The 17153-nt window shown below is 41.3% G+C and overlaps 1 protein-coding gene across 1 annotated transcript in view; it reads right to left on the reverse strand.

The window, feature by feature from the left end:
- The window catches only part of fgd (faciogenital dysplasia), an 85880-nt gene that overhangs the window by 24719 nt on the left and 44008 nt on the right, over nucleotides 1-17153 (reverse strand). Inside the window, exons 2-5 of the mRNA XM_049582050.1 lie at nucleotides 10435-10605; nucleotides 7459-7660; nucleotides 6556-7162; nucleotides 1207-1296 (exon numbers count right to left, since the gene is read on the reverse strand). Of these exons, the coding sequence (XP_049438007.1) occupies nucleotides 1207-1296; nucleotides 6556-7162; nucleotides 7459-7660; nucleotides 10435-10605 (1070 nt within the window). The remainder of the gene's footprint in view (nucleotides 1-1206; nucleotides 1297-6555; nucleotides 7163-7458; nucleotides 7661-10434; nucleotides 10606-17153) is intronic.

The following is a 17153-nucleotide window of genomic DNA, read 5'->3' on the forward strand; positions in this document are numbered from 1 at the left end:
AAACTTAACTTACTTGGGTTTTGGACTCAATGGACTCAAACACAGAATTTAAATATGTTAACTTGAGCTTTGGAAAATTGTTGACAAATTGAAAACATTATTGACTATTTCTTGATATTTAACAAAGCAAATGACTAATATATTAACTAAAAAAAGAATCTTGTATGTAAAAACCTTCAGAAAAAATTAGCTCAGGGCTAAATAGAGCTGCAAGTAACAATTAGTTTTATTATGAATTAACCTCCTGATTAGTTTCACAAGTAATCGATCAATCGTTTAGTCTAGAAAATGTCAAAAAATGGTAAAAAAAAAAAATGCTCATCACAATTCCCACAGATCAACGTGACGTCTTCAAATTGCTCCTTTTGTCCACTCAACAGTTCAAAATCCAAAGACTATCATATGTTTACTGCATCATACATAATTTACTGTCATATATGACAAAGAAAAGCAGCAAATGATCATATTTAAGGAGCTAAAACCAGCAAATCTTTGACATTTAGTTGTCGAATAAGTTTCTTTTGATTGACTTAATCGACAAATCAGTGCAGCTTTAGCGTTCAACTGCTCCAGAGACTTGCATTCTTTGTCAGTGCGATTAATTCAAAAGAATAAACATCGAAGAACTGGTGGAGTTTGTGTAGTGTTTACAGGACTATTTTAATGGTTGGAGCGGAATTCTCCATCCAAAACAGCTAAATCTGGGCAGCATCGTGGAGCCCAAACAGTTTTTTCAAAGAGCTTTCTAATCATGAACCCAGTGAAGAGTCAGGAAACATCTTTAATCCACAAGATTTACATACAAGTAGTGAAAGAGGGTACTGTGAGGGCAGACAACACACACACACACACACACACACCAATATGTGCTGCACTATCCAGTGGACACACATTCTTCGTGCACATGCTGAGCTCTGTGATGACAAAGCTGTATTTATGCTGCACATGTATAAATATAAAACACACACCCAACCAGTTCCTCACATGACTGTGCTAACACCGCTCTGAGTAATCCAGTCAACAGAGGAAGGGCTTGTTGTCCAGTGGATCACAGTGCCAGTTTTAATCCAGCTCAGCCCTGATCTCAATCACTAACACCACTGGCACACTTAGGAGATTGAAATTTGGACCAGAGGCATCCAAAACACTCTGTGACACACTCACAACCACACTGACAGGTAATAAGAGACAGAAGCCGGACGTTACCTGGTCGAGGAGGTTGAGTCTTTTGACGTAGGCCTCTTCAGTTTGGAGAAGCTCTTTGGCGATGTTCAGGAGCTTCTGAGCCTCTGAGCACTGAGGGAGACAGACAGATACCAAGGATTAGGCATGAAAACAGACAATAATAACATGTGAACAGACACTCCATCATAATGTGACTAAGGAAATCTCCCAGTTCTTCTTTGAGACAAGAGTTCAGCATCCAGAGTTCAAGGCAGACGGCACCTTTGGTTTTAAAAATGATAGCCACGAATCAGTCTTTGAAAAATGCTGAAATCATATACACATTTTGTTTCTGTGACTAACACAGCAGAGACACGGTCATGTAATTCAAACCAGCTACACTGATGCATTAGTCACGACAGTCGACAAAAACAGACGATACACTGCAGAACTTTCATCCCTCCTTCACCTTTATACTGCTTCTTGTATAGCAAAGTCTTTTGAAAATAAAATCATTTGGTTTATTGTTGGTTTATTAGTGTGAAACAAGAATTATGGGTTTGTTATGCTGAGTTGAGATAAGTGGAATGTTTACTGTAAAAGCAATCACAGCCTTGTTTAGGTCCATTTAAAGCTGTGGTCCCAAATCCATTTATGGCAATTTACTGGAAAGCCTCATTTCAAATTTGCCTGTTGTTTGCTCAACAATTAATCCTGATTAGATAGAAGGCTGCCTGCCCTCCATATTTCATAGAAAGGATGAAGTCATGAGGTCATGATGTGCCTTCAATGTTGAGAAACAGAGGTTCATTTTAAATGGATCACTTAAATGACGACATTTTGACCTCCAACTATTCTGACTGTCGACAACTTTAGCATGCTATGATTAAATTCATTATCTTATTTGTTTATTTATTTGTTTTCTGTTGATTTTTTAGTTATATATCTCTTTTGTGGTCTTGATCTGTAAAGCCTTTACAGTATACTTCGACACCTACAGTATGTAATTGTGATATAAATGGTCTACTGCAAAGTGACGCCCTTATTTTTGTCATTTAAATGCGTGAACAGTATATTAGTCTATAATTATTTAACTGTAATACATATCTTTATTTTCATTTTCTCTGTTATTGTTGTTTTCTGTACTGTTAATACTACATAAATGGGATAAATGAATAAATAAAGTGTTAAAATAACGATCACAATGATTGGAGGTGCACGATGGAGTCAATATTACCAAACGTGAGCTCACTTAATGAAATGCATTCCTCTTGGTGATGCTAGCAAAGGTCAGTTACTAAAGTTTTGAATGTGATACTATAAAATAATCTGTGTTTCATGTGAATACCAATTATTTATCAACCAAACAAGGCTTTAACTACAAAACGTTAAAGGTTAAAGCTGATGATATTCTATATTTTTGTTTATTGTCCACAAATCTGATGGGAAAAAAAACCCCAACCACGTACCAGTGCTTCCCATCCCTTCCGCAGCTTGTCAGTTTTTAAGACTAATTTCCTAAAACAGCTGGGTGCTGTAGTTTTTAGCAAACATTACTTGAGTAACTTGTATATTGTGGTTTTAGTGCCACAGGATGGTGTACATGCGGTCGCCTCAAAATTAACTACTGTGCTCAGGGTTGGGTATCGGTGCGCAATACCTTTAAAGTATCAACCAAAACAACCCTGTATCAAGCAGAATTGACACTTCTCCAGTCAAACTATATCTGCATTTGATCCTTTTTGTACCAAGATCTAGACAAAAAAGACTATTTTTATGGTTTTGCTCGTAGTCATTCACCTCAAGCATTCTTTGATTCAATGCGATGAGTGATTGACCCACTGCTGCAGCAGCTACAACCCACAGTCTGTGGTGTAGTGCAAGGTGAGCGCAGTGCACTTGATGGAGTTGGGAGTTCAGCGCGCTGTGACGCAACTAAAATGTCTGAAAGTATGGCTACACTATACGCCTGTGGCTTCTGATAAAAACAAATGCATAAAATGCAGAGGGATTATTTCAAATGATGTTCTCTGTTGGTATCACTTTAACAGCACTGGCAGTGGTACTAGCATCATAATTTTGTAAATGACACCCAGCCCTAACAGTGCTCATGTTCACTGTAATGACGGAACATGATGTCAGACAGTGCAACAGTGTGACTCACTGATAATACTTATCGGACAACAATAAAGCTCTAAGGTAGGGGTCGCCAACCTGCTCTTTGGATCCTCTCCAGTGGCTCCCTGTGGCTTTCACAGACAACAATATGATAAAGAATAACCTTAGCCTATACACTGATTTAATGATTTTTTTCAAAACTAAAATGTGTGTTACACATCTGGCCTGGTGCCTTTTCCTCTAAAAACATCACTGGCGATGGCTGCAGTTGCCTTGAGTCTCCCAAGCTAGGCTAGCTGTGGACTCCAAATCCATAATAGTGCTAAATCATATTAATGAATGCTCATTTAGATCTATTAGCAATGTTGATAGGCCAAATTCACCTTAAAAGGGGCTGTGTTACCTTAATTATGAGGCTCAAATATGTTTTGCAGCTCCAGACAGAATTTTATTTTTTTTTTGGGCCAAAAATGGCTTCTTCTGCAAGAAAGGTTGCCGACCTCTGCTTGCAGGTTTTTTTTGCTAGTCAGTGTGCTGTGTGCTGTACTTCTGAGGACATTTTGGTTCCCAGATTTTGCTGCAGAGCGAGCACTCTTGACTTTCATGCTACGTTTTGGTACAGTCAGCTGCGGATGTGACACAGCAGCACAGAGGAGGAGAAACTTTGCACCGTAAGGCTCTAACATAACATTATCTTCTCTCTTCTGCTTAGAAGTGGTGACTTTACAGCTCACAGATACTTAATACGACACAAACCCTGACTTTTGTTTGATATCTAGTGTCTGCAAAGAAACTTGCACATTTCTGATCTGTCGATAGCACTGTTAGCTTGTTCACTTTATTACATGAATGCTGCTGTTACGCTGACTGTCCCGCTGAGCCCTGTTCAAACTTAAAAACCACAAATTGCCAAATATTCATATTAAAGGGCCAAATCTGATTGCGCTGACATAATTCTGAGTCAGGTATAGGCTTACTATAACAGTCTTTGTCTACACTACGAACAATTAATTATTGGCTTTTCTTCTTTTTATGGGATTTGTTCACAATAAGACAAAATATAAAATATCAGCAGACTTATCCTTTAATGCTTATAGCTGAGGCAACAGTCTGCAGCATCCGGAGCCAATAACTATGAACTGACATTCACAGAACTCTATTCTAGTCAGCGGTTTAGTTCAGACGTGGTAACGAATGAACGCTATTTGCTGAGGTGGTGAAAATGAAGATGTGTCTCTTTCTCTTTCTCTCATTATGACTTGTCAAAGCTGAGATGACATCACAAAGATTATTGATTTCACATTAGAAATGATGTTTGTTGATAAAGTTCATTGCAAGAATGACACGGAAAACACACATCATGGCCACCAAAGCCGATTGCGACAACGTAGGTTTCACAACTACTATCTGCCACATAAACACGCACACACACGCTTGCATTATTATACACACATATTTACACACACAGCACAGATGGGTTGCTGAAACTTTCACCACAGATCATGCACTGTATGAATATCTAAAATTACCAGCTATTATTATGCTATCAAAAGCGAAACTTAACATTTTCATTGTTGCAAAAAAAAAGAAAAAAAAAAAAAAGTTCAGTCTCTTAACCTCTTGCAACGCACATCACTGACAACCCACATCCTCTGTAACAAGGCTGTCATTATGCAGCCATCAACAAGACAGCTGGAGTGTCACAAACGTTCCTGCAGACACACATGCACAGAGACACATAACAACACACCCTTCCTGTGCACAGCAGTGTTGGGATCAGGAAACACTGGAGAGCAGAGATACCTTTCCCCAAAAGACTGTGGGCGTGGGCGGTCAGCAGAGGACGTGTTTGTACATTCATGTGATGTTCCTGTGAACTTTGGGTGTGTTTTGCAGCGTTAAAACAGTACTGGGGAGATATCTCCTGCTAACGCCCATGAAAGCAATGATATGTACATCTACTTAACTGCTTGATTCCTCAAACTCTGCCCTGAGTTTCTGCTGTAGAACATTTTTTGTGCTGTTTCTACAAATCTCTTTTTCTTTAGCACGCCAGAATATTTTAAAGGGTGACTTTGGTATTTTTCTACCTGGACTCTGTTTTTCCATGTTTTTGTGTGTAAGTGACAAACAGGAACAGAAAGTTTTGAAAATGGTCCACTAATGAAAGAGAAAGCTGTAGCCTATGATTGTTGGAAAAGTGGGAAAACCAAACCAACAATCCAAGACAGCTTTTGTGAGTTTTATTCCATTTCTGTTGACTTTGAATGAAGTGTGTTTTTACAGCAATAAAATTACTGTTTTTTTAAATGGAGTCTGGTGGACTTGGCGATGACGATTTTGGGGCTGTTTCTGGTTAACCAAAAAAGGTCGTACACTTAAAGAAAAAGTCAACCTCTGTAGGGATCCTTTTCATAATGTTGTCAGACACTTCTGATAACAATCTGAGCTCATCAGTGGCAAAACAAACACTTTTAGTGGACATAAATTGATGGCGCCGCATGCTTTGAGTGGTTATACTGCAGCCTGTTCAGCAGCTGCTGGCTGCAGTCCCATTCAATACTGGAACAGTTTCAATAATTGCTGTTTCCCTCAACAATTTAGACACAAAAACTAGGAAAAAGGGCCCAGGTTGAAAAATACCGAAGTTGCCCTTTAAGACTTGACCCTAATGATACATTCACAGCACATATAGGTCACAAGGAGACAGTATGTTCACTGCTTAAGGTATCAGTGTTGTTTACAATCAATAGCCAAACTGAAGGACAAGAGAAAACTGAAACCTTAGCTAAGCTGTGCGGAGATATCCGTCTCTGGGCTCTTTTATCTAGCAGCCATCACAAGCTCCTGTTACAGCTTTTGGGCAGGTATTCATCCTTTTATGTAACGGCAGAGCTGCTTTTAGATACAAGTCAGTCACTTGTGACCGCAAAGTGAGGCTGTAACTGTGTCTAACGTTTCATGCAGAAGTATTCTTTGAAATTGTTCACCCAGGCTGAGATAATAATAGGCACAAGCTACTTTTTCCACTACATGAAAGGCAGTCTGACTGTCTGAGATGAGGCTTTTAAACTCGCAGGATGTGCTCAGTTTAAACACGTCCTGAAAATTCCTCAAAATTATGATGTAACATGAAATATAAATTAAAAAGTGTAGCTATTGGGGAGAACTGGGAGACACTAATGACCACCTCAGTTTATTCAGGCTTTAAATTATGGACGTTCAGGTTTATGATTATGACTTTGATGATGCTTAAACATGCGAGGTACTCACTTTATGCGCCTCTGAGTGTGCATCTGTCAGATAGCCAGTCTGTGTGTCTGTCAGAGAGTGCATTTCTCCACTGCTCCCCTCATCCAAGTCACTGTCCTCATCCTGCGTTGAGTCTCGCTTGTTGCCCAGAGTAACGCAGCAGGACACACTCTCTGTTTCAGTGACGCTGTCGTAATGGTCCTCCTCGTCGATGGCATCCTCATTGGGGAACACCTCCCCTTCTGCTGCGCAGGACGGGCTATCGATGCCACTGTCCCGGTTTGGGATCTTCCCGTTTTGCTCGGAGGAGTCCGGATTGTCCAGGAGCTCGTTGGAGGAGCCTTCCTCCCGCTCCACGTCGTCAAGGCAACCGACGCTGTGTGAGATATCACAGTCGTCCAGCGGGGCATCATCTGAGCCATCGATGTGCACAGAAGCCAGACAGGAAAGTTCAGACACATCGTGAGTCCGTTCGGAGGTGCCAAGTGCAAGTTTGTCCACGGGTGAGGAGTCTCCTGCGACCTTTGCCGTGGTGTCCTGAGCGCAGGAGGAAGTGATGTCAGACGCAGTGTCCATCTTCAGACACAGGTGCAGCTGGGACCGTGGGAGCACCCCCAGGATGGGGACCCTGGGAAAACAAAAAATGAAGCATTATCAACCACAGCCAAATAAAGAATCAACAGACTGTTAAACCAGAAAAATAATGAGAGGGTAAAAGTGTTTAAGGTTTTCTTAAATTTCATCCTCAAGCCTTAACATTCAAGCAGCCCACATGAGCAGTAGATCCGAGTTCACACTAGGAAACTCCTCTTTGTAAGCTGACTCACACATCCACACATACCCAAACCATTACAGAGCAGACATATGAGTCTGACAAGCAAGACGAGCAAGGTTTCTGACAAAATTTCCTCCCGATGGCCTTACCTTGAATTCTCGAACCTCTCGATGAGCAGCCCCACCTTCTGGGCCTCTTTCTGCGGCTGTGCTCCCAAGCCAGGAGGAGTTAGACTGGGCTTTGGTTTAGGCGGAGGAGGGGGAGCTGGCAGAGGCCTGGATGGTGGTGGAGGGATCCTCTTCGGCTTCTTGTCTTGCCCAAGGGCGAGCAGGTGCGAAGGTTTAGGGGGCACTACACATGCAGAAATCCAGAGGAGGCAAAGACAGCAGAGCGAGAGAGAAGCATGAGAGTAAGAAAAGCAATCAGGTGACACGTATAAATCCAAGTGAGAAAACCTCCATGGCTGAGTTCATGTGTGAAGCCTGCTTGTTCCTTGTTTTTTTTTGTTTTTTTTAAAAAAAAGCCTCAAGATAAACCTCCACAGGATACAAAATACAGTCCAAGACAGAAGCAAAAAGTAGCACTGCAGAGCGAGACCAACACTGAGCTTCAGCTCTCTGCCAACTTCCTTATTTCAGAACAGGATGCTGAGATGAGCGTATGCGTAAGTCACCGCGGTTCCAGTTAGGTTAGAAAAAAACAGAGAGAAATGACAACGCTGTCTTTACAGTGCACACTGCACTTACGCATGCCTGCACACTATGCACTCACAAATTCACTGTCTAGCCTGTATATTTGCATATATTTCATTTTCAGAAACCTAAATGTTTGAAGCCATGACGTGTGATGATGTGTTGCTGTTTTTAATTTGAGTACTTCCTCTGTAGCTGTGCGCCACTGATAGAAACAAAAAGGTTGAGTAGACTTTTCTTTGCAAACTGTGTGCAAATGACAGGACTGGGCCCAAGATAAGATGTTTTACTTTGTTTAGTCACGGGGACAAAATGTCATATAAGCAACAGTGACATGCTGAGGAGCTTTTCTTGGGACCTTTTGAGGGAGTGAGGAACTTGTGTTACTGTAACTGCATTTTTAGTTCCTACCCCCGCAAAACATCCCTGCTGCACAGTCACTACTCTCTCAGGATGAGCTACAAGTGGAATTAAAAAAGGCTTTGGAGAGGAAGTCAGGTGTATGTATTACAAAGCACCACCATTAGAATAAGGCCAAGTGGAAAAATACATCATATTATCAGTTTCCTTATCTCTGAGCACTTTATTATAACTGGTAGTCCATTTTGATAAAAGGCATTTTCTGCTTGACAGAAAAGAATAAAAGGGATTTATATTACTGGTGGTTAACTGCTGACATATTTCTAGATACATTTTTCTCTAGCATATTCATTCTACCAGTAGCTCATCCTCAGAGAGCAGCTAAAACTGTACCAACACTGGCCAGGAACTAGATGTGGCAATCACTGAAACTACACACGAGAAGTAGTATTGAAACTTGGATGCCTGCAGTTGTCCTTTTTGTACCCAGATTTTCAAAAAAAAAAAAAAAGCCTATGTGCATGGTTTTGCTCGTAGCCAATCTCTGCAAGTGTTCTTGGATTTAATGCAACATGTAATTGGACCACTACCACAGCAGCTACGGCCCATCCAGCCTGTGGTGTGGTGAAGTCGAGCGTGGTGCATTTGATGTTCAGTGTGCCAAGACGCCACCAAAATGTTTGAAAATAATGTTATACAGCACACCTTTGGAGTCTGATAAAAATAAATGCATCAAATCTGGATGATCATTTTAAGGTCCTGTTTATACGACAACGATTTCAACTGAAAACGGTAAACTTGGCAATCATGTGCAAGTGCCTTTACTGTCATAGAGGAGTAAAGAAACCAGAAAATATCCACATTTAAGAAGCTGGAATCAGAGAATTCAGACTAAAAGAAATTCTCAAACTAATTAAATGATTATCACATTAATTAATTTAATAGCGGACAACTAATCAATTTGTCATTGCAGCTCTGACAAACACACAACCTGAACTGCAAACAAAAGCTGCTTAGCGGAGGTGATAATCACTCCCTCCAGGATTTCATGGGCTGACTGTTGTGGCCTGATTTCATGGCAGCTTTACTAAAAAAATGTGATTCATGTTGCAATGTTCATAGGTGTTTTTTTGCAATGAAATTATGGGGGCTTCATAAAATTGTAAAAATAGTTGCGGTGCTGTCACGAAACCAGAGCACATTATTACGAGCATTAAGTGTTTCCTACTGAATTAGAATTTATCTGTGATGGCACAGTGAGTTCAAGGTGGCGCTGAAGGTCTGTGTGCGTGAGCCGCTCTCGTCCTGCTCTCTGCACAGTTAGCACAAGCTAACAGAGCAGCAACAGCAGCTAACATCCTCCACTGAGCTGTTTAACGCTCCCAACAATCTCGCACAAACACCGAAACGACACGACTGAAATGGATCAATAACCACTGAGTAACGTTAGCTGTATGATGCTAACAGTTAGCCCTGTCACTGTGTGTGTGTGACTCCCAGGCACAGAGCTCACTGTCCCTCAACAGAAAAACAGAAAGATGGGGGCAAGAAGGCGCTGAGAGAATCCTACGCTTCCCAAATTAAATAGTCACATTGGCAGCAACTAGACAACATTGTGATCGCACCATCGACGCATCCTGGAGGGACTGCATAATGAGGATGATCATTATTCATACAATCCTCCATCAAACTTTGAATTGTTGTGAGCCACTTCAATATCGGGGCCAAGTCTGTAGTGTCATGTCCTACAATGATTCTCAGTAAATCTCAAAACACAACACATGTTGCTCATATTTAGCATTCTTCAAATGATGCCCAAACATGAACACTTGGGAGCCGCTGGCCTGCTTTACACCCGCAGCTCTATCAGAGGTGACCTACTGAGCTGTGTGAGTGACAGAGTGAGGTCGGACAGCTGACACGTACTATGTTATTGAAGAGTGTTTATCAGAGCTGGAAAAATGACAGCTCAATAGCGGCGGTCTGATCCTGCTGCACCTTTCAATTATAATGACAGCCCCACTGTCAAAGCTGGCCTTGAAAGGGGGGCCGCACGGTGTCACAGTGTTTTACCTTGAGGTTTCTGTGCGGTTGGCGGTCTGGGTGAGGTGGAGGGCTGGGGCCGGGGTTTGATGGCTGGCCTGTCGTGACATGGTCTGGGGGTCGGACCTTTCTTTACCAGCCGTGGAGAACACAGGTAGTCCACTGATCCGCACTGGTACTGCAGCGAGGAGGCAGGGAGGTCTGGAGAGAAGAGACATGAAGAAAGACAATATCAGATATTGATCAATATAATGAGATTCACCTAAACACACATCCAGAAGCCGGCGTAATCCTGCCACAGTAATGCAGTGGTGTTCAGTGATTGCAGCACTGTAGGTGAACGACCTTGAGCCCAGTGTGTGTTTCAGGACGTCGCCCTTGGACAGAGAGCAGTGGGACCAGAGAGGAGAGGAGTAACTCTGCAGCATCGATCCTGACACCAGGCCTGCGGCAGCAGACACTGAGCTGCATATTGGTTTCTCTCACCCTCTCTGATGATGTATCTGACTGACTACATCTAATCTTCTCTGGACACTGTCTGTAAATAGACTGTGTCACTGAGAGAGACAGAGTGAGAGAAAACAGCTTCATGATGTAGGATTGTGTGTGAGACCAGCAGAGACAAATTTCCATTGGACAGTTGCGTTTTACTGACTGAGTTTTATTGTGTTCTTTTGGAACCTGATTCTGGTTTAATGAGTCTGACCTTTACTGTCTTTGGAAAACCTGGACTGTATTTCGTTTCATTTGAATTGATTTATATCTGAAAATATTATATTTAAAGAAGCAGCAAATGTTTGAAATACAAGGCTGGCTATAATCTAGATTTTTTCTTGAAATCCCACAAAATTACCAACTCCAACTCGTTAGCACACAGTCGCACTGTACCCCAGTTTGAGTGATGATTATTTCTTGGGACTATTTTCAACTGTGGATTTTGTGCACCCACAATGATTTACGCCACCAGGACAGTGCATTTGAGATCAACTTAAAATAAACTACAGTGTCCATGTAAAAAAATGATGGCACTCATTAAGGCTTTACTGTCTGCTGATTCTGTTTAAACCCGGTATTTCTGCACAGTCGCGGATAAAGATCAGGCTACACTTGTATTATCAGTATTATACAACTCATAGAATAAGATTTCAGTGCAAGTGTATATAGCAAAGATGAATGAATGAATTAAGCTGTGAGGTTGTAGAAACACGAGCTGTCAGTGTAAGAAGTCCACTTCTGATGAGCAGAGCTCAAAAAATCTTCCTGTTAGAGGAAGTGATGAGAAACATGGTGAGAAAACAAGGTGCCAATTATGCACCAAAATGCAACTCGAGTGATCAAACCGTTTCCAATAACTCCAGAGCATTGTAAATTTCAAGAGTCTAGATGAAATGGAAAAAAAGCAAGACGCAATCATTCCCAAAATTTCCAACATTTTTTATTATCTGAAATATTTGGCTTCAATCCGTATTTACTGGCGTTTAGCATTTCAAAAGCATTTTCACTGCGGTCAAAAAACTTGCTTTCTTGCTTGTCACACACAGGCACACGCCCAGAGCTGTAACGAATAATCATTTAGTTATCACCTGCTAACCTTTTCAACTTTTACTCCTCTGTGAATTAAACTGAATATCTGGATAATTTTGGGTTGTGGACAAAAAGAAGACATTTAAAGATGCCATCTTGGGCTTTTGGAAACACTTTTCACCACCATTTTACAGACAACAAATCGACAGATTAATCGAAAATGAAAATAATCTTTAGTTTATTTAGTGTATTAAAGTGGCGGTCTTGCAGCAAACTAACAGCTCTGTAAATTTTGATTATTCATTAAGAAAAGCTGAATTAATAAAAAAAAAATCCCTTAATAAATGTGTAAGATTTTGTTTAAGTATTTGTTTCTGTCTTTCTTTTTAGGATGAAAATATGATGATAGACATTTAACGCTTCATTCTGAATCCTCAATAAAAGCTTTGACCGTAAAACATAAAAAGACATTTGGTACAATGCAACAGTGTGCTTCAATGACATGTTACACTAATTTCTGCCCAACAGTGGAGGTACTGTACATAGCAAAGATGAATAACTTGGTTAAGCTGTGAGGTTGTGGCTGCACCAGCTGTAAGAAGTCCACTTGTGATGAGCAGAGCTCAAAAAATCTTCCTGTTAGAGGAAGTAATGAGAAACGTGGTGAGAAAACAGAAACAAGGTGCCAATTATGCACCAAAATGCAACTGTAGCAACACAAGCAACAATTACACCACAAACGCTCCATTCACTTTCCAGCCCGGTGTGTGTCTTACCTATTTTTTATCTGATGGGACATGAAAAAATAGGAGTTTCTGGGAAAAATACAAACTAAAAAAATTTAAGTCCTGTAGTAAACACAGCCAAACTGATTCTAACATGAATCCATACAGACAGACAAGAAGTTCTGATATAACTGTGGCAGTAGCTGTCAGCTGCAGATACAGTAAATCCATATAAATCTCAGAAGTCCAGTCAAGAGGAAAGACATCCAGCTTCTGCAACAATAACATGCTTTGTGAGTCTAGTATGTGCTCTAAAACCACACACTGGCGATACCATGGCAGCCTGTGTTTTTGGCAGTGTTAGCTGTTATCTGATGTGTCGGCCCATTTGAACAACGTGACGTCCTTCTGTACATTATGTTAATAACTATGCAAACTACAGCCACACATGTCTGCTCCTTCAGGCTCATGCATTCGTTCTAGTCACCCCAACTCTTTCTCAACTGGATTACAGCCCCGAAATTGCACCGAGCCCCCACTGGATCCCTGGCGCATCTAATTTGGTGTTTTTCAGCCGTGCTGCAGGCAGTGGAAGGAAAGGAATCAGCCAGTAATGAGTCCTGCTACGCCGTCTGCCCCATGTGGCACACTGCGGGCTTTCCCACCATCTCTGCACCGCAGTGGAATAAGAGCAGGCAGGGGGAAAAGATGAGGCAAACGGCTCTCTCAACTCAACGGAGTAAAACATGTTAATTTTCCCCACAGAGGATCACAAAACCTACAGTGGGGTTTTATATCCACCCTGACTATCCTTGAATTTGGTCCCTATAGCAACAGAAATACTGCGAGCCTCTTGCCGCGTCCTCTGACTCAACCTTACAGTCGTCTCTGATGGAGAGATGGTATTAGCAGAGGAAATGCTTGACCTATGATCAAGTGAACCGGTATGAAAAGCCAAACGACTGCCTGGTAAAGAACACCGTGACCCAGGGCTGGCTGGGGTCGCTCCTGGGAAAAACAAACAGCGGTGGAAGACGGAGGCATAGGGGCTGGTACCTATGGAAACTCGGTGTAGCCATGGTTACCTGAGAGCAAAACCTGGCCCTCATATGAAAGTGCCTAACACCAAACAAGAACTTGACGACACAGCAGAGAGAAGGGCTGACACTCACAGTTTCTCTTTATTAAAATCGCACAAACGGAGGACTAAAAAGACATGTCATCATTCAAACAGGAAATACACAGTGAAATAACGTGAATGAACAAGTAAATTAACTCTCTGACTTATGATTCACACCATAATGATCTCTAAACTGTGTCTAATCAAAGGTATCTAGCTGTTTAAGCTTCATAAAAGTAAAGAATATATAGCTGTGCAGCATAGTAAGGAGCGGTTTATTACCTTGCCTCCAACTGTTCAGTTTCACATATCCAAAGTCCAAAGAACGAGCGAACGGAAAATCTCCCACACAAATCAGTCACTATGAAAACAAATCCTGTCCTCCCAGTTTGCCAAAGTGCACGTGTGCGACTGAGACTACCCTTTGTGGCGAACAAAACACACACACACACCCTAAAAAATACTTCAAAGTCCTGCATTAACGCCCAAACACACACACATTCAGTCACCTATCCTTCACCAGGTGTGTTCAAGAGCTGCACCTGTCTGTTCACCTGCCAAACCTGATCAAAGTACCTCCTCCCGGAGCCAAAGTGACGTGCACGTGAGTCACTGTGGAGCCCAGTCATCCCAGTATGCTCTTACAACTGGGCCACAGCCTTTAGCTTTACCCACAAACACACAGCCTGATGAGACAGCACTGCTCCTCCGCTCTTCTACTGACTATAACCAAAGCCATGTTTAAAGCTACGAGCCATTCACCTAATTGATTTGGACTCTGAGGGATGCGAGATGAGATTAATATTGTAATCGTGTAATTTTAAGACGGCTTTTGTGAAAACACACAGGAGAACACAGATCTGAGCTCGTTAATTTCCTCTGCTCCCTTCCTGTAACTGAGGGATGGATGAATAGGACAATTAAGACAGGAATTACACATGCGAAGACATTATCACCTCCACGCCCCGTAAGGCTTCGGGTTACCATGACTACCTCTTCCTGCTATAACAGCCACTATTAGTCACTCAACATCCATTTAATCAGGCAAACCAGGTACAAATAACCTGCCAATCTTACCACTTTATGGCCGTGATGTAACAAAGTAGTTCAGAGGTGAAGCAAACGAACACAGAGAGCTCACAGTAAATATTCTGGGTTGTAACCTGATGAGCTGCATTACAGCATATTTCAAAACATAGTGAAGGGCTGCTGTGTACCTAACTCACAGAAATACTTTCAGGTACTTGACAGAGACATTTTGGGAATGTAAAGACACTCTCGCCTTCTTTCACTCTGTCTCAGGGAGAAACACATGATCATAAGAGCCCTCTGGGGACACTGTGATGCTGTCACAAGAGAAACACCTGAGGAATGTCTCCCTTATGTCACTATGTCTGAGTCTGTGTTGTCAAGTGTCTGCAGTGCAGTGTTTTTCACAAATACCATAAAAAAAGGAAATAATTTTGTACCCTCTCTAAACATTCTTAATACTTCACAGTGACATTTTGAGACTTAAGGTATTCTGTTTAAAATAGCTGGGTGTCAAATGTAACCACACTTGAGTTTCGGTACAAATACCAAAACAAGTCTTTTGCTTTTACCTTAGGCACGAACACACATGCCTGTATAAACTTTGGTGAACTTTCTACCCCGTGCTTTAAAACACTTTTGGGCGATATGGCCCTAAAATTTTGTGAACAACAACAGTAGCTCAGGGTGAGATTCAGATTCATATTAATAGTTCAACAACATAAATCTACCACAAATTACACATTTAAACAGCTCCCAAACACAAAAAAATGTACCCTAGGATCTATATATATAAATCAACAGCTGATTTCCATCTTTTAGCAAAATCCTAAATGACTGAGTTGTTGGTTTTCCACCTGGACCTTTATGCTCTGTCATTTCTCCTCTAATCATCACACTGTAACCTTTGACAGGCTGTTATGATACCACAACTATCACACATTCACATACATGCAGTTTTTTTGTCATAGGTCACCATCACCAAAGGTTTATGACAAATTCACCTGATGACACCTACTCCCGTGTGTGCACAGCAAGAGAGGAGAGGGACAGACACTGTGCTGCTGCCAGAGGAGCCGCTGAATGAGTTCCCTCTGCGCAGTAAATATTAGTAAACCCACAAACTAAACTACGATGACGAACATGATTAAGATTCGCTCGTCCCTGCCTAACATCAGCATGTTGGCATTGTTATTGTCAGAGATATTCCTAACCACTAATTTGCATGTCCAGTTCCTTTTTTTCATATAGATAAGAAAACCTACATCATATGATAACTGAGGGTGGGGGTGGAAATACAGCACAGTATTGTGATACTGAATCATCACACAGTGCCAATTATCGATTTTTTTTATTATATAAAGGATATAATTACAAATACAAATTTAACTTTAGGTAGCCTACTAGAATATTATAATCAATTGATTTTTCAGTTCACTAGATACATTTTGCTGCTGCAGAAACATGGCTGAGGTGAGATGAACAGACTGAAAACTTTAATTTACAGCTAAAAAAGGTAATAAATCACAATATATCATAATATATTTAATTGCAATACTCCGCATAATCACAAAATATTTTAAATTGTGATAATACCATATCGTGGATCCTCTGGTGATTCCTACCCCTAATGATAACCATCAATTTTCATACCACGGTAAACCTTGTCACTGGTATACTGCTGCAACCCTATTTGTCATTAATGTTTAATACTACTTAATATATTTAAAGTAGGTTACAAATTGGTTCTTCAATGGCTTTTCTCCCTAAATGAATAAATAGCATTTTGATGTTCCAAAAAATTCTATTAATTTTGGGGAAGAGTGTTACCTGAAATAAATGAGGCGATATTTTGGAAAAAAAAATACTACAAAATAAAACCAGTTTCCTCAACAAACTGGCTTTCATGCCACTTTCATGGCAGCAGCTGATCTGACACAGAAGCTGTTTTTTTTTTTTTTAAATGTTTTTTTTTTTTTTGGAACAAACTCCTCACTTGTCCTCTCTCCTTTTCTTTAATCACCCAAGACACACAAAAAAGCCTCAAACACACATACTCAAAAATAACTGCACAGCCCTAGCTGGCTGTCAGTCACCGTCAGCCCTGAGGCGACCCCCTCAGAGTCATTTATTACCCATCATCCCTTGAGTACGGTCCTCTCGCCCCAGTGCTGTCTGGGAGACAGATCAGTCACATTCAGCCCGAGTCTCCTCAGTCAAGCAGCCAGTCAATCAGGTCTCCTACCCGCAAACTAACCCCTGGTGAGGCTGAGCTGACAGCCCCGCTCCCATCACTTCAGCCACCCCCAATCCACCACCAGGACAGAGCTGAATCCCAATGATATTCTTTC

This window comes from Epinephelus fuscoguttatus, linkage group LG7, assembly GCF_011397635.1.
Source record: "Epinephelus fuscoguttatus linkage group LG7, E.fuscoguttatus.final_Chr_v1".
Taxonomy (NCBI): domain Eukaryota; kingdom Metazoa; phylum Chordata; class Actinopteri; order Perciformes; family Serranidae; genus Epinephelus; species Epinephelus fuscoguttatus.